Source organism: Rana temporaria, chromosome 2 (assembly GCF_905171775.1).
Source record: "Rana temporaria chromosome 2, aRanTem1.1, whole genome shotgun sequence".
Lineage (NCBI taxonomy): Eukaryota > Metazoa > Chordata > Amphibia > Anura > Ranidae > Rana > Rana temporaria.
In genome coordinates this window covers 211,423,845-211,441,430 of record NC_053490.1, presented here as the reverse complement: position 1 = coordinate 211,441,430, position 17,586 = coordinate 211,423,845, and the positions used below count along the sequence as shown (strand labels likewise).

At 44.4% G+C, this 17,586-nt stretch overlaps 1 protein-coding gene across 2 annotated transcripts in view; it reads right to left on the bottom strand.

Annotated features, from left to right (window-relative positions):
- Nucleotides 1-3,193: 3,193 nt before the first annotated feature.
- The window catches only part of EIF5B (eukaryotic translation initiation factor 5B), a 69,672-nt gene continuing 55,279 nt past the window's right edge, over nucleotides 3,194-17,586 (bottom strand). For both annotated transcript variants that reach the window (XM_040336361.1, XM_040336362.1), the window contains 5 exons: nucleotides 15,428-15,504; nucleotides 14,112-14,276; nucleotides 13,379-13,517; nucleotides 5,258-5,419; nucleotides 3,194-3,996 (listed from right to left, as the gene is read on the bottom strand). In XM_040336361.1, coding sequence (XP_040192295.1) covers nucleotides 3,889-3,996; nucleotides 5,258-5,419; nucleotides 13,379-13,517; nucleotides 14,112-14,276; nucleotides 15,428-15,504 — 651 coding nt within the window. In that variant the 3' untranslated portion in view covers nucleotides 3,194-3,888. The remainder of the gene's footprint in view (nucleotides 3,997-5,257; nucleotides 5,420-13,378; nucleotides 13,518-14,111; nucleotides 14,277-15,427; nucleotides 15,505-17,586) is intronic.

Sequence of the window (17,586 nt, the reverse complement as noted above, 5' to 3'; positions counted from 1 at the left end):
GCTTGATTTAAATCATAATTTGCACCTAATAGGACTTGTTACTATACTTACCTCGGTTTTATTTGCTTTAGTCAACCTACCACTAATGTCCCCAATTCTACCCTCTGGGATATGTTCATTGCTGACTATCTCTACCTCTGGACATGTCACCTAGTTTAAAAACCCCTCTAGCATTCCAAAGTGCTTAATAGTAGGACAAAATAATGGAAACACAATATCCTACTGATTCAGGTGAAATGAAGAAGCCACCTTAAGCAAAAAGGGAGGATTGATGTCTCGATACCACCTAATCCTGGTGAAGGACCAGAAAAGATGATTTGCAGGAAAGCACAGCCAACTCTGAAACCCTTGCGAGCCAAGATAATGGCCATTAAAATACAACCTTGTGTGTATGTAGTAAAAAGGGAAATTGTCAGAGAAATTCCAAACAAGAAGATCTGGTAGTGGCAGCTTAAGATCAGTCTTAACTCCCGTCCACCATGACCTTCTGTGCCAGAGACAATCATGGACCATGAAATTCCACTTGGAATGATTCATCTATGGAGGATTACAGCCCCAACAGCTTCCAACTTTTCCTCCCCCAGCAGGAAAAGGAAAAGTACCCACATTTGCGCTCCAAGGTATTGCGAACTCCTGACTGCTCAGCCCAAAAATTACTGTAGAGAATTCCTCCCTTGACTGAATGGAAGTGGATGATTGAGCCCCTGAAACAGATACAAGATAATCAGACCTAATCTGACCCAGTGGGGAGCCATTACAAGGTTAAACTCCAAACCTGGCAAGGGAATCTGGATGCCCCCACTGCCCTACTCCACACCTCTCTGCTTACAAGACGCCATGGCATGTCGAGGGATGAAAGGCCTGTAACCCAGCGTGGCCTCCCAGCCGCAATTAGTGTCGGACGTTGTCAAAGCACTAAATGTGGCAGCACCCTCCAAAAATACAAGTGCCTTTTTACATGTGTTCCTGTGACAGGAGTTCAGCCAATCAGCAGTTGTGAAAGGCAGGGTGGCTAGGATGGATGCTGTTAAGCAAGGTGGGCAGTAAAACCCATACAAGTGAAAGGGAAACAAGATGGCACTCATGCATGCACAGTAGTGCACCCTGTTATGCGGACAGAGCCTATTTATTGCTCCCATAAAGGGGCACCACATACAACAAAGGGAGGCATGAACCAGTCCATGCTGCAGTACATTAGTATGCCTTCCTGTAGCTCTGCCATAGAGCCTGACAAGCCTCCTGTTTGTACCGGTGATCTGCCGATATGGTTCCCCTCTTGATTGCGCAGGCGCAATCCGAGCCGACGAAAATCACCAAACCTGAGCAGCTGTAGCAAGAGGTTCAGGGTGACGTGGAATTTGCTGCATGTGGCCAGTCAGCCTCACGTGCTCGCTGTGCTCACTCGGCCTCCTGGCTCTTTTTTTAACATCCTCCACGTCTGCGCAGTGAACCATATCGATAGGGGAACTAGATCGACAAGACACCGGCATCCTTGCTTGTACCTGCTCCTGGGACACCTAGCCTGCTGCCACCTCACCACTCTCTACTGAAATGTCCAGAAGAGGACAAAACAGCTGCGTGGTTTCTAAGCCACCTGGCCAAGATGGCAGCTCAGTGCCTCTTTGCCAGAACCCCAGCTAAGGACTTTCCACTTCTCTCAGGCAGCACCTGCCAGCCCTAATCTGGATACAGTTCCTGAAGATGGATGACTCAGGCATCTCCCCAGTGAGTAAACTGTACATTGAAGATCACTGCCTGCAGGATCCACGGCTGAAAGGCAGATTTACAGGCCATCCCACTCTTGTATGCAGGCATTTTTGGCCTGCTGGGCATAGTGACAGACCTAAACAAAAAAACACACATCTACCTGGAAAAGGTGCAAGGAATGGGCCCGGAGATGTAGACACAAAATCCCATAAACAAGAGAGATTCTGGAAGCACCCATCATCTTGAGATACTAGCACAAAACTGAGGGGACTTCTGCCTCCCCCCCAGATAGTGTCCATTCACATCTGCAGTTGGCAGCATAATCTATGTACTAATGATTAGTAACTGCTCTGTGTCCTGGGATATATGATTAAGAAGCAGGCTTTTCGTACGATACAATAAAATCTGTTTCTTGGAGTGCATTAAGGCAGTGGTCCTCAACCTTTTTGGCACAGGGAACCGGCTGCGTGGGAGAAAATTATGCCAATGACCGTTGGGGGGGGGGGGGGGGGGGGTACATTAAGGGACACAGGTCCCTCCCCCGTTTATGGACATGCTTGCAATACCTACAGTTAATTTGTTAGTGTTACTGAACCTAGGACCCTGTAGTCACTATATCTGGTCTCCCACAGAACAATGGAAATGCAATTATTTTAGTAAATCTAAACTGCGAAATACCTTTTCTCATCAGCAGTATATAGCAGTCTTGTGACTTCTATCAGGGTCTGGCCAAGGACTGGTTAAAGATTGGAGGTGGTTTCATTCTCCTCTGACTGTCCTATGGAGGCTGCATGACCCTCAGCCCTCTGTCTGGACAGTACTGATTGGCCCTGTGCTGATCACATGACAGCAGCTAGATACTGCAGCCTCTGTCTTTTAATAATAGGACACTTACCTGTCTTGGAGTCCTGCAAAGTCGGCACCCGCAGCTGATGTTTCCATCCGCTGTTGTGTGCTTCCGCCGCCATTGCAGCCAAGGGTACCTGGCAGTATAGCATTTCGGCTTCATGCCAGGAACCCTACTGCACATCTACGAGGCCCGCTCCTTTCTCCTACTGGCCCGGCGGCCGGGGGAGGAGGAGGGAGCCCCGCGCTGACGTCACGGGCCACAGCCTGGACTCCCGGAAGTGGGAAAGGATACCCGTTGAAGAATTCGATGAGCGAAAGCTCCACTTTAGAGGTGGAACTCCGCTTTAAGAAATGACAGTATGAAAATAATCTATTCGGCATAAAAGCGGATGCCTAAAAAGATTTTGTTTTGTGGGTCTCATCCAATTAGTGTCCACATTATAGCATATGTAACTCATCACCACATACAATTCCAAACACATTCTAGTATACACCATGCTGTCACTCTACAGGGTATTGGGATGCAGTTCAAAGTATTGTCTTAGCAGGTACATGCAACTATATTATACATCATATTCAGAGCACATACTGAAGTATTGCATGGAGAAAATGAATGGGCTGTTTTTACTCATTGAGCTTAAATGCACATAAAATAGATTTATTGTAACATGACCAAAAGTAAGCCCCAATGAATGCTGCACAGAATGAATAAAATTACATCCAATTATATCAAGACAAATAACATTGTCCATTTACTTTTTTATTTCTGGCTCTGTGTGAGGATTACATTGGAACTTTGTTGTGTCAACCAAAATGCTGCCCAAAGCACAATTTACATCATCATTTTACATAAAGCAGAAAGAGATTTCATGAAATGATATTAAAAAAAAAAAAAAAATCTGTAGGCACAAGGGAACAATGAACACATACAGTGCCAGGGCAAACAAACTGCATAAATAATGCATTCAATTCATTGTTTTTACATTAAAGTGATACAAAATTCTACGCAGCAAAGTCAAATGCTGCAGTGCGAATCTTGCAAGTAAAAAAACGGAGCCAATCGTTTAAAACAGAAGCCAGTTATCCGAGTGTTGTGGAGAGATAGTGGGCAGGCACATTGGAACTGTAAGGGGGGGGGGGAGGGAGGGAGGGGGTGTAAAACTGAGCACTGTCAAACCAGTGTAAATTCTTGGTTTCCCATGGAAAACAATTTAAAACTACTTTTTTTTCCTTCCAAAACACAGGTTCAATCCCTGGTTTCTCCCCTCTTCCATCTTCATTTCTTTACAAAATTATCACATCAGCTTAAGGAAGTTCCAGCATTTAAAAGCATTATATGATTTCAAACACTTTTTTCAATTCAACTATGAGTTGCCAGTCTGATTTCTGCATTTCATCTCTAAACCAGTTTTTCAAAGCATCAATTGATTGCCGGTTGATCTAAAACAAAAGCAAAATAAGAATTTGAAAAATAAATTGCTTTTATAGCTCAACAGTTCATAACTTAACCACTTGAAGACCAGGCCTATTCTGACACTGTTTACATGTAAAAATCTTTTTTTTTTTTTAAATAACATTACTTAGAACTCCCCAAACATCATACATATTTATTTTTTAAGCAGAGGACCTAGAGAATAAAATAGTGTTTTTTTCAATTTTGTTATACCATGCGGTATTTGCGCAGTGGTTTTTCAAATGCAATTTTTTTGGTGAAAATACGCTTGCCGACTGCCTAACGCACAGATACGTCGGCAGAATGGCACGGGCAGGCAAAGCAACCTACAGGTACGTTGCTTTGAATCTGCCACCTAGCGGGTGCCCGCGGGACCCGTAGCCCCCAATGTTTTGTAAACAAGGCATTTCCATGTTCTGCTTAGTAACAGGACACTGATCTACTGCTCCCTCTCATCGGGAGCAGTAATCAGTGTTGTGTCACATGTAGCCCAGCCCCCTCACAGTTAGAAGCACTCCCTAGGGCACACCTAACCCCTTCCTCACCCCCTGCTGGTTAACCCCTACCCTGCCAGTGTCATTTACACAGTAAATCGGTGCATTTTTATAGCACAGATTGCTGTATAAATGACAATGGTCAGAAAACAGTGTCAAAAGTGTCCAATGTGTCCGCCGCAATATCGCAATCACGATAAAATTGCTGATAGCCGCCATTACTAGTAAAAAAAAAAAAAGGCCATAAAACTATCCCCTATAACTTTTGCGCAAACAAATCAATATACTGCGATTTATTTTTTACAAAAATATGTAGACTACCCATCGGCCTAAATTGAGGAAATCTCTCTCTCTCCATGGCTAATTAGCTATTTGGATTGCTTTTACGTAAAAGCCCATCGCCAGCTGAAAAGAACAATACCAGGATGATCATCATCCCAGTATAACCACTTGACGTACATGTACATTACCCGGTCGGCAAGTGGTTAAAGTAAACATGTACCAAAATAATGCGACTAGGTAAGCTGCCATTACTAACCATTCTTTTGGAAAATGCTAGCTGCTTGGGTGTCAGAACAATCCATTGTTTTTATTACTATCTACAATAAATTACCCACAAGTATGCCATTTTTCCAGGTCAGTTATACGTACTACAGAACCTGGGGACAGCCAGGCAACAAACAGCAGCCACTGTACTTCTCTTAATACAGGTAAAGCCCAAATAAGACATTTACAGAAGTGGAAAATTACTTACCTTGCTTACAAGATGGTCTGTTGCCTCAAAGTGTCGGCCAAACATTTTCGGAGAATCTCCAGGGATAGGCTCTATTTTGATACACACTTCTTGGCCCTTTTTTGCCACATCTACAGTTTTGTGGTTGATTTCAATACTAGTTATGATGCCAATGTCTACAAACTGAAAGTGCAAAAATGCGTCACATACATTTTTATTACATGAATAAAGTGCTCATGGTGTACAAGCTCTTATTTTTACATGGAAAGGCTATTTAACAATAAAACACCTTTGGTTCACTAGAAGGTGAAAACTGACTTTTTTCTAGGCTTTAATAAATGAGAGACTCGAAGTGCTACTGATTGGTGATATTGTACAAATTAACAAATAGGAGTGCAATTGTCCATAAATGGCGTAAAGGGTTCATGTAGAAAGGGGATGAGGATGTACCAACTATGCACACATCTTTATAGCGTATTCCCCTTCAATGACTTAAAAAAAAAAAAAGTGTGGCTGGAACACCGCTTTAAGTCAGCAGCTACAAACACTGACTTAATAAGGACACTTACCTGTCCAGCAAGCCTGCAATGTCGCCCCCCCCAACTAAGGAAAACAGGCAGGGGACGTGGCCTAGGTCCCGCGGCGACCTATGCAGAGAAGTGGGAGCAAATACCTGGATTACACAGGTATCTGCTCCCCCCTCCCCACTGAAAGGTGCCAAATGTGACACCGGAGGGGGAGTTCCGAAAAGCAGAAGTTCCATTTTTGGGTGGAACTCCGGTTTAGGAAATAGTATCTCCGTTTTACAAGAGAGTAATTATCTACACCAATACATGCAGTGCTCTGATGCTTTAGATTCAGGTTAGCCACAATAATATGCATTGCTCAAATTCACAACACAGAATAATTACTCCTGAAGTGACGCAGTGGCGCAGCACAGATGAGTGAAATAGGTCGCTAACACACCAAGAAGCTTGTTTTCTCATGCCTGAAGAAGGTGCGGTCCAGAAACATTGCTTTTCCATGGGATCATATGGGAATAAAGTCTGTGTGCTGGCAATTATTAGACAAGTTGTATTTTTGAGGATTAATTTTATTATTGAACAAATACAGTGCTCTTGGTCAATCCAAAATGTTAATAAACCTCAAACCTGAATAATTAGGAAAATAAAAATTAGGTTTTGGCTTTCTTATGAGAGTTGAGTGGCATCTTGATATAGCGCGGTCAATTATCCCGTAGGATCCCAATGCGCTTTGCGGGACCTTACAACCTAAGGTCCCCAACACACAGTCATACACACACTAGGGATAATTTAGACTGGATCTGATTAACCTACCAGCATGTCTTTGGAGTGTGGGAGGAAACTGGAGTACCCAGAGGAAACCCACACAGGCACAGGGAGAACATGCAAACTCCAAGCAGATGGTGTCATGGTTGGGATTCGAACCAGAGACCCTTTTTGCTGCTAGGTGAAAATGCTAACCACTACACCACTGTACTGCATCTATGTCTGCACCACTATTGGGCAACTACTAGTGTGCAGAATTATTATGCAACGAAACGAAAAATTGTGCCAGCTCACTTGTTTCTTTTCATGTGTCAAAGTGAGAATAATAAACTCAAAATTTACAAATAAACATAAAAAAATATATATATATATATATATATATATATATATATATATATATATATAATAATAATAATAATAATAATAATTGGGGCCAATATAGCCACCCTTCTTTTCAATAATAATAATAATAATAATAATAATAATAATAATAGGGGCCAATATAGCCACCCTTCTTTTCAATAGCAGTCATAAGCCTTCCATTCATGGAGTCTGTCAGTTTCTTGATCTGTTGATGATCAACTTTTTGTGCAGCAGCAACCACAGCCTCCTCCTTCACCGTAAATCTCCCATTTAAGACAGGCCCATTAAGACTGAGCACTGAACACCTTGTATTTCTGGGCACTGCAGGTAGGTTGCAGTTCTGGAAAATGACAGTACTGGAGGATAATGGGTTCCTGGTAGCTTCACATTTGCTTCTTCTCAAAGCTTTGGCAATTAATATGCATCTTTTTTTTCCCCTTAAAACATTTGAGACCATGTGAACTATTTGCAACAAAACTTTTGCTGGTTCTGTTATCACGCCCCAATATCTTAGCAATTTCAAGAGTGCTTCATCCCTCTGAAATACTTTTTAAAAATTGTTGACTTTTCAGCCAAATCTTTTTGGCCTGGTTTGTCTGAGCAAAAAAAAAAAAAAAGAATGAATAAGGCTGGGTGTAGGTTACGTTCATGTCGTGGGCAGTGATCCGTCGTATCTTAGGGAGTAGTTCGGACGTGATTCTGAGCATGCGTACTGGGATACGTCCACGGGATGGTGCATGCGCCATTCGTTTTAAATACTTGGATGGCACTCGGCCCATCATTTGCATGGGGTCACGCCTCATTAGCATGGCTCACGCCCACTTCCACCTACGACAGCTTACGCTGAGGGAACCCAGCACAGTTTGGGAGGCAAGTACTTTGTGAATTCTGTGCTTGCCTCTCTGCGCTACGTCAGCGTATCGTATATTAGATAAGCTACGCCGGCATAAAAAGAGATTTTTAATACAGCTTACCTGTAAAATCTTTTTCTTGGAGTACATCACGGGACACAGAGCGGCATATTCATTACTATATGGGTTATATGGAGTACCTTCAGGTGATGGACACTGGCAATCTCAAAAACAGAAAGTGCCCCTCCCTATATAACCCCCTCCCATAGGAGGAGTACCTCAGTTTTGTAGCAAGCAGTATGCCTCCCAAAATGGTCCCCAAAAGAGGGGTGGGAGCTCTGTGTCCCGTGATGTACTCCAAGAAAAAGATTTTACAGGTAAGCTGTATTAAAAATCACTTTTTCTTTATCGTACATCACGGGACACAGAGCGGCATATTCATTACTATATGGGATGTCCCAAAGCAATGCTTACAATGAGGGGAGGGAGAACATCTTCCTAAGACAAAAGGATTTAATTTAGAGATATACTCAAATCATAATAAATCCAACTTAGTTGAGAAAAAATAATTTTAAATTTTAAATTTAACTCAAAAGGGAGCCCCCCGGAATCCGAGGGTCTCAAACTGCAGCCTGCAGCACTGCCTGCCCAAAGGCTGTATCAGTATTCCTTCTTACGTCCAACTGGTAGAATTTTGTAAACGTGTGGACAGAAGACCAGGTTGCCGCCTTGCAAACTTGAGCCATAGAGATCTGGTGGTGTGCTGCCCAGGAGGCGCCCATGGCCCTAGTTGAATGAGCCTTTAATGATAACGGAGGAGGCAACCCTTTCAAGCCGTAGGCCTGAGTGATTAACTGTTTAATCCACCTCGAGATGGTGGATCTTGCAGCTGCCTGCCCCTTCTTGGGCCCATCCGGTAAAATGAACAACACATCTGTTTTCCTGATCTTCTCTGTAGCTTTAAGATAGGCCTTCATGGCCCTGACAATATCCAAGGTATGCAGCAACCCTTCCTTTCTGGAAGTAGGTTTAGGAAAGAAGGATGGTAATACCAAATCCTGGTTTAGATGAAAACTGGATATAACCTTTGGTAGGAAGGAAGGATGAGGGCGGAGAACGACCCTGTCCTTATGCAAAATAAGATATGGTTCCTTACAGGATAAGGCTGCCAGTTCCGATACTCTTCTGGCGGAAACTATGGCGACCAAAAATACTAACTTCCTTGTCAGTAAAACCAAAGGAATTTCAGCCAACGGCTCAAAAGGTTGTTTCTGTAAACTTGACAGAACAAGATTTAAATCCCACGGACAAAGCGGGGATTTAACTGGAGGATTAATACGTAAGACCCCCTGCATGAAGGTCTTAACCAGCGAGTGGGTGGCCAGCGGCCGCTGAAACCACACTGACAAAGCTGAAATCTGTCCCTTGATAGTGCTTAATGCCAGTCCTTTATCCACTCCTAGCTGGAGAAAACTCAATACTCTATCGATGGTAAACTTACGAGAAAGCCATAGCTTGGACTCACACCAGCCTACATAGGCCTTCCAGACTCTGTAATAAATCACCCTAGAGACCGGTTTCCTGGCTCTGATTAGGGTAGAGATTACCTTCTGAGACAGACCTCTACCCCTGAGAATCAGGGATTCAGCCTCCAGGCCGTCAAATTTAGATGCCGTAAGGCAGGGTGGAGGATCGGACCTTGCGATAGCAGGTCTGGCCGTAGAGGAAGAGTCCAAGGGTCTCCCACTACCATCTTTAGGATTAGTGAATACCATGCCCTTCTGGGCCATGATGGAGCTACCAGGATGACTGGTATGTGCTCCACCCTGATCCTGCGCAGCAGGCGGGGTAGTAACTGGAGCGGGGGAAAAGCATAAAGAAGTTTGAACTGATGCCAAGGGCAAACCAGCGCATCGGTTCCGCAGGCCATCGGATCCCTTGAGCGGGATATGAACCTGTCTAGCTTCTTGTTGAGTCTTGATGCCATGACGTCCACGTCCGGCACTCCCCATCTCTGGCAGAGTGTCTGAAAGACCTGTGGATGTAGAGACCATTCCCCCGGCAACAGAGTCTGGCGACTTAAAAAGTCCGCCTGAAGGTTGTCCACTCCTGGAATGAATATTGCCGATATGCAGGGCACATGAGCTTCTGCCCATAGGAGAATCAAGCTCACCTCTCTCTGAGCGGCTTGACTCTTGGTTCCCCCTTGGTGATTTATGTATGCCACTGCCGTGGCATTGTCCGATTGAATTCTCACCGGGAACCCCTGCAACTTGGACGTCCAAGCCCTGAGGGCTAGTCGAGCAGCTCTGAGCTCCAAGATGTTGATGGGCAACTGCTTCTCTGGCTTTGCCCAAGTGCCTTGGCGAGTGCAACCATCCAAAATTGCTCCCCAGCCTGTCAGGCTGGCGTCTGTGGTTACTATCTTCCAAGCCACTGGGCTGAAAGACTTCCCCTTCAGTAGATTCTGAGGGTCTAACCACCAACACAGACTTTGTCGGACTCTTGATGAGAGCGGCAAAGGGATATCTAAGGCCTGTGGCCTCCTGCTCCATGCTGACAGGATGGCTGCCTGCAGGATGCGAGTGTGGCTCTGGGCGTACGGTACCGCCTCGAATGTGGCCACCATCTTGCCTAGTAACCGCATACATAGGCGAACAGTTGGTTCCTTCTTGCTTAGAACCAGTAGGATTAATTCCTTGATGGCTTTGACTTTTATCAGAGGCAGAAACACCCTCTGTTGTTCTGTGTCTAATCTCATGCCGAGATATTCCAACTGCCTTGTGGGCTGGAATGCTGATTTTTCTCGATTTAGGACCCAGCCGAACCTCTCGAGGTACTGAACTGTGAGGGCCACTGCTCGTTCCAAGCCAGGAGACGAGTGATCTATGACTAGGAGGTCGTCCAGGTATGCTAGGATCGTGACCCCTTGGATCCTTAGATTGGCTAGGATTGGAGCTAGGACCTTCGTGAACACCCGGGGGGCCGTAGCCAACCCGAAGGGAAGCGCCATGAATTGGAAATGACGTAGAGCCACCGAGAAGCGTAGAAATCTTTGATGTGGCTGGTAAACTGGAACATGAAGGTAAGCATCCTTTATGTCTATGGATGCCATAAAATCGTCCTTCTGAAGTGCGGCAACTGCTGACCGCACGGATTCCATCCGAAATGAGCGGACCTTTAGGTATGCATTCACCATTTTTAAGTCCAAAATTGGCCTGACATCGCCGTTGGGCTTTGGGATGATGAATAGGTTGGAGTAGAAACCTAGCCCCTGTTCTTGGACTGGTACCTCTACTATTACCTCCTGAGAGAGTAGATGATTCAATGCCGCTATTAATGTGGCTCCCTTCTTCGGATCGTTTGGTACTCTTGACTCCTGAAAATGAGGAGGAGGAAACTTTAGGAAGTCTAGTTTGTAGCCTGTAGCCACGGAGGACCGTACCCATCTGTCGGGAATGCTGGCCTCCCAAACCTCTGCAAAGAGACGCAGTCTTCCCCCCACCTTCGAGGGTGGGGGCGCCCCTTCATAAGGCCGGCTTGGGGGCTGGCTTTGCTGGCTTGCGAAACCACTGCTTCTTGCCTGCGACGGCCTGTCCCTGCGACTTGTTAAAATTTGATCTTGCAGGAGGCCGTCGATACTGTTTGGTATTGGAAGGCCCCTGCCCAGGGGAGTACTGTCGTTTAAACGCAGGCCCCCGAAACTTCTTCTTGGTGGGCAACAGAGTACTTTTTCCGCTTGAAATGGTCTGGATGTATTTGTCCAGGTCTTCTCCGAAGAGTCGTCCTCCATGGAAGGGGAACCCTACCAGGAGCTTCTTGCATGGGGGCTCTGCCTCCCAGCTCTTTAACCATAAGAGTCTTCTCATATGGATAAGGGATAACGATAAACGTGACGCTTGCTGGATAGAATCCTTAATCGCATCTACCGTAAAGCGTATGGCCCTAGGGACGTCCGAAAATTCTTCTGCCTGCTGGGCAGGAATAAGTTTAAGCATCTGCTTAGCTTGATCCGATAATGCTTGTGCAACCCCAATTGCAGCCACAGCTGGCTGCACTACTGCCCTTGCAGTAGTGAAGGAGGTTTTAAGTAGCGTTTCCAAGCGTTTATCAACCGGATCCTTGAACACCTGTATGTTTTCTACAGGGCATGTTAAAGATTTGTTAACACATGAGATGGCTGTGTCTACAGCCGGGGCTGCCCATCTCTTGGAAAATTTCTCTTCCATAGGATATAAGGCAGAGAATCTTTTTGGTGGCACAAAGATTCTATCTGGCTTGGCCCAATCTTGGAACATAACTTCCTCTAGTAGAGGATGGATCGGAAAAACCGCATTGGTTTGAGGCGCTCTTAGTGAGCCCAAAGCTGAGACCGTTGATACTTGGAGATCTGGTACTGGCAAGTTGAACGTCCTATGGACCAAGTCTGTTAAAACTTGAACCCACCAGCTCTCCCCTTGGGAGGCTGCGCCAGACTCCTCCGTACCCGGATCCTCGATCCCTGAACCTACTTGGTCCTTGTCCAAGAGGTCTTCCCATTCCCCTGCGGAAGGGACCTCCTCATCTCAGGGTTCACGCTCGGGCGACGGAGATCTATTCCGTTTTCTGCCCCGCATAGCCTTGGCTATCATTTTTTCCATTCTTTTTTCCATCTCCTTTAGAGAGGTGGACAGTACCTCGTCCGTGACCACCCTAGGGTTGGACTGACCCGTGCCAGCTCCAGCCCCAGATCTCGATGGTCCCACCAAGGCTCCCTCTGGGGAAAGTAGCGGCATGCCTTTGTCTGAGACCTCAGACCCTCTGGGGGAATCCCCACCTCTTGTACCCTCTAAACCAGACGCCATGGTACAATACTGAGGTACGCCCGCTACTTAACGGTGTTTGGGAAAATAAATAGTTGTTGCCCAAAACCTTCTGGGGGAAAAAATGCCTTCTTTCTTATTAACTTGGTTTGTTTCTTCTTTTTTTTTTTAAACCAAAGAAAGAAAAATCATTCTGTCCCCCTTTAGTAGTATTTGCCAAAAAAAACTGCTGAAAAAGACACCCTATCTCTAGGGTAAAAGACAGTCCTTTTGAAGACTGTAATATTCTTCTTTGGCCACTGTGTGTCCTCGGCGCCCCACGCTGCCGCTCTGGTCCTTCCTCTCTCAGTTCCACACTTCACTGAGCTGGGAACTTTTTGGAAGGGCCGCCCCTTCCTTTTACCTACAGGCCCGCCCTTCCCCTGTCAGCAAACGGCGCGAAATTAGCCCACTTTAATCCCGAGGCAAGCTTAACCATGACCAACACCTAAGACACTGGCGTAAAAACTGAGGTACTCCTCCTATGGGAGGGGGTTATATAGGGAGGGGCACTTCCTGTTTTTGAGATTGCCAGTGTCCATCACCTGAAGGTACTCCATATAACCCATATAGTAATGAATATGCCGCTCTGTGTCCCGTGATGTACGATAAAGAAATATGTGCCAATGTATGTGAATACGGGCCATGGTTTGTCTCAAATACTGTGCTCACTTAAAGACTGGCCCTAAAATTTTGCTCCAATGAAATTCAATAAAATATATATGATGTAGCCATAAATATATCCATAGATGTAGATAAATAAAATCAATGTAAAGTAACACAACTATTGGTACTTACACCTTTACTTGGTACACATATTGGGGTTCCTTGTTTGACTTGTCCAGCTTCTATAATCACTCCCATGACAATGGGATCTCGGGAATTAAAAATAAATTGAGGAAGAATTCTAATTTTACATGGAAACACAGCTATGTGCCTAAAATGAAAGCAGAAAATGGTTTTGGTTTTATAGTTAAACACAGGGATTTTATAAATATATATTGATATCTATATCTACACACACCGTGTGTATATTTTTTACAAAACATTATATTTAGAAGAAGAAACAAATAAAATAAATCAGTATAGATTCCTTGCATACACTTAGATGGCTAATTTTCCATGCTAAACAACTTCTATGTTCATTCCTGAAACATTTATGAAGTCCCATGAGGCCAATTTAAAAGAACTTTCGATAAATTTGTTTTCTCCACAGTAGCCAAAATAATTTAACTTTTCTGCTGTAGGACAGAAAATTTTATTTACAGACAGATTAGTTGCTTTGAGGCCTCCAGGCTACCTTATTTACATATATCGTGTCCCACAGCAATTTAATGCTTAGTGCTTATGTACCTTGGCTGCAAAACTACACCTCCTGTACATAAGGGGGAAATGTCAGTGCATGGTAAAGGAAGAAAATGGTGAAAGCAGTGGTGGTAATGGTACAACGAATATTACTTCTGAATAGTGGAGCCTTTATAAAAGTATTTCACAAATCAGGTTTGGCTGTAACAGCAGACTTGTCACTCACTTAAACTCCTCCTGCTTCTGTTTCTTGTAATCTTGCCTGTATTTTGTAAAGGCGTCAAACAAATGGTAGATGATTTCAGCACTAAATACCCGCACACCTAAACTATCCGCCATTTCCTGAGCTTCTCTCTCAATGCGCACATCGAAAGCTAGAATGACAGCATACCTAAAAGGGAAGAAAAAAAAAAAAAAGAGGGAGATCTTAATAAGTGTGAAGCAGAAATTACCAATTACAAAAAGTGTTCTTTAAGATACATACACATAAATATACATAGATTATACACACACACACACACACAACAAAAAAAAAAAAAAAGGAAAAAAACACTTGTATTTTTATTATTCATAATGGTTTTTAACCCCTTCCATACCGGGCACTTACGCACCTTCCTGCCCAAGCAATTTTCAGCTTTCAGCGCTGTTGCACTTTGAATGAAAATTGCGCGGTCATGCTACACTGTACCCAAACAATTTTATCATTTTATTCCCACAAATAGAGCTTTCTTTTGGTAGTATTTGATCACCTCTGCGATATTTATTTTTTGCGCAACAACTAAAAAAAAAAGACCGAAAATTTTGAAAAAAACTATTTTTTTCTGTTATTTTTTTTTGTAAATACATTTTCTTCTTCGATTACGGGCACCGATATGGCGGCACTGATGGGCACCGGTGAGGCGGCACTGATGGGTAGCACAGATGGGCACTGAAAGGTGGGCACTGGGCATGGATGGGCACTGAGAGGTGGCACTGATGGACACTGAGGGCATTGCTGGGCATCACTTGTTTATCCCAGTGCCCAGGTTGCCAGTCAGTGCCCATTTTTTTTAACCAACATGTCATACCTACCTCCACTGTGCATTTCTTTTTTCACAGAGTGGCCCCGATCCGCCTGTTCTGGGGTCCCTCTACGGCTGTCTCAGCTCCTCCCCGCAATAGCCAACCCCCTCTTGGAAGCTCTATCCCAAGGGGGTTAGTGTGCGGGCGCGCTCCCTGTCATACACGCTGCGTCCATGGACAAAGTTTATGACTCGGTCCTGCGCCCCGGGGGCTGTGTCATTGGATGCAATGGACAGCAGCGCAAGCCAATGACTGCACTGCTATCAATCTATCCAAATCAACGGCCAGACTCCGTGGAGAAGAGGAAACCGGGGGACGCGCACAGCAGGTGAATGGGCTCAGGCAAGTAAACGGGGGGCCGTCATTGCCAGGTGTTTTTTCACCTTAATGCATAGGACACATTAATGTGAAAAAACACGAACCTTTACAACCCCTTTAATACACCGATATACATATGGCTTATGGAAATAAGGTACTCACTGAGGATCATGCTCCAGCATCACAGAAGCTTTCATGATGTCCTTTTTATGAACGGGTCCGATATTAATTCCAGCATACTAAAGGAATAAAAAAAAAAAAAATTTAGATGAATGGTATGCATGTGAAGAAGCAATACAAAAATTGGGAAACGAAGAAACTTTTACTTGCACGTTTACTGTATCCACTTGGCTGTCATTCATCATCATCATCATCCCACATTTTAAGCTTCACCCTTTTAGTCCAAAACAGCAGCAGAGAACCATTGATATTTAAAAAAAAAAAAAAAAAAAAAAAAAAAAAAACTTGCATTCCCGCTGTCAATCATCACAGCCAGTAGGGAGGGAGTGGGTGGTGGGGCCAAGCCATGCTCTGTGTGTCTTATGCACTCAGCAACACTGGACACAGTCGGCTACAACTATGCAGGCTGAGCCCGATTGTTGAATCGGCCTCAAAAGTCTCAGACATCTATTATTATGTTTGCATTATTGGGAGGAGCACAGCAGATTGAATTAACTTATTTTGCAAAGAAGACTTTCAGGTGTAAAGGACCAGCATGAGGATTCGGACTGCAAGAGTCCTGAATAAAAAAAAGAAAAAAAAAAAGAAAAGGTTTCCTGCAATGGGGATACCAGAAAAAAAAACACTAGGATGGCCATGAGTTCCACTACTTAGAACAGGTACTTCTGGATTTTGTTGAATGGGCAGAAGCTTACCAGCAAATGAATAAGTCACAGTGGATTCCTGACAATCTGGTGGGTCCAGGAAAGGACTGATGAACAGTAAATGCCATGAATGTACCAACAGTACTCAAAGACTCCTCATTAAGGATGGGTACAAGTTCAAAAGGGGTAACAGTATTGAAGGCAAGTTCCTGCACACAGAAGGTTCTTTACCTTCATGCATAGAATGCATGAAGGTAAAAAGCCTTTAGAACCACTTTAAGAGGTCTGTCAAAGTCAGCGTCCATCGGGCAAGATGGAATATCGGAACCTGAGACAAGACCGGCTGATTTGGGAAGAATCCACAGCTTAGTTGCCAAGAGGTATACAAGGTTTACATGCCATGTTCTTCTGGGCTATACCAGAGCAATCAGGTTTACTGGAAGGCTCTCCAAATTTTGTGTAAGGCATTGATCATAGAAAACGGATTCCAGAGAGTCACCAGTGCATCCACCTTAATGGCCAGAAGAACCATGGTGCAGGACACAAATCTGCCCAGTTTATTGTTAAAACTGGACACCCAGAAGAGCTCATTTCCCCCAATTCAGCTGTTGACAGTAGAAAAGATCCGCCTGCCAATTCTACAGCGGAGAGGGCCAGAACATGAATTTATGTCCAAGACAACATCAAGTCCACGTCTTCCGAAGCAGAGTGACTTCTTGTCCCTCTTTGACTGCCCTTAAAGGCAGCCCGATCAGTGTGAGGGCCAGCTCAACTGCCCGAAGTTCCAATACGTTGATCAACGACTTCCGCTCCCCTGAGAACCATGTTCTAAAGAACCTCTTGGTTCAGGGAATGCTTTCCAAACCTGACTGGCAGGTATCTGTCAGCAAGACTTTTCACTTCATTGGAAGGAAGGATTAACCTGCCTCAAGTATCAGCACAGATTTCCAGTTTCAGAAATGCTTTGATCTTAGATGTCAGATGCATTGGATGATCCAGGGACTCCTGATTTTGTACATTTGCCCACTGACAAAGAAGTGATCAGTCTATCATTTTAATGGTAGGTTTTTTTTTACAGGGAGACAGAACAACAAAAATATCCAGAAAAACGTGTTTCCAAAAAGTTATAAATTGATGTGCATTTTAATGAGTGAAATAAGTATTTGATCACCTAGCAATCAATCTGGCTCCCAGGTGTCTTCTATACAGGCAACGAGCTGAGATTAGGAGCACTCTCAAAGGGATTGCTTCTATTCTCAGCTTGTTACCTGTATTAAATGCACCTGTCCACAGAAGAAATTAAACAGATTCCAATCTCTCCACCATTGCCAAGACCAAAGAGCTGTCCAAGCATGTCAGGGACAAGATTGTAGACCTACACAAGACTGGAATGGGCTGCAAGACCATCGTCAAGCAGCTTGGTGAGAGGGCGACAACAGTTAGTGCGATTATTCGCAAATGAAAGAAACACAAAATAACTAACTGTTAATCTCCCTT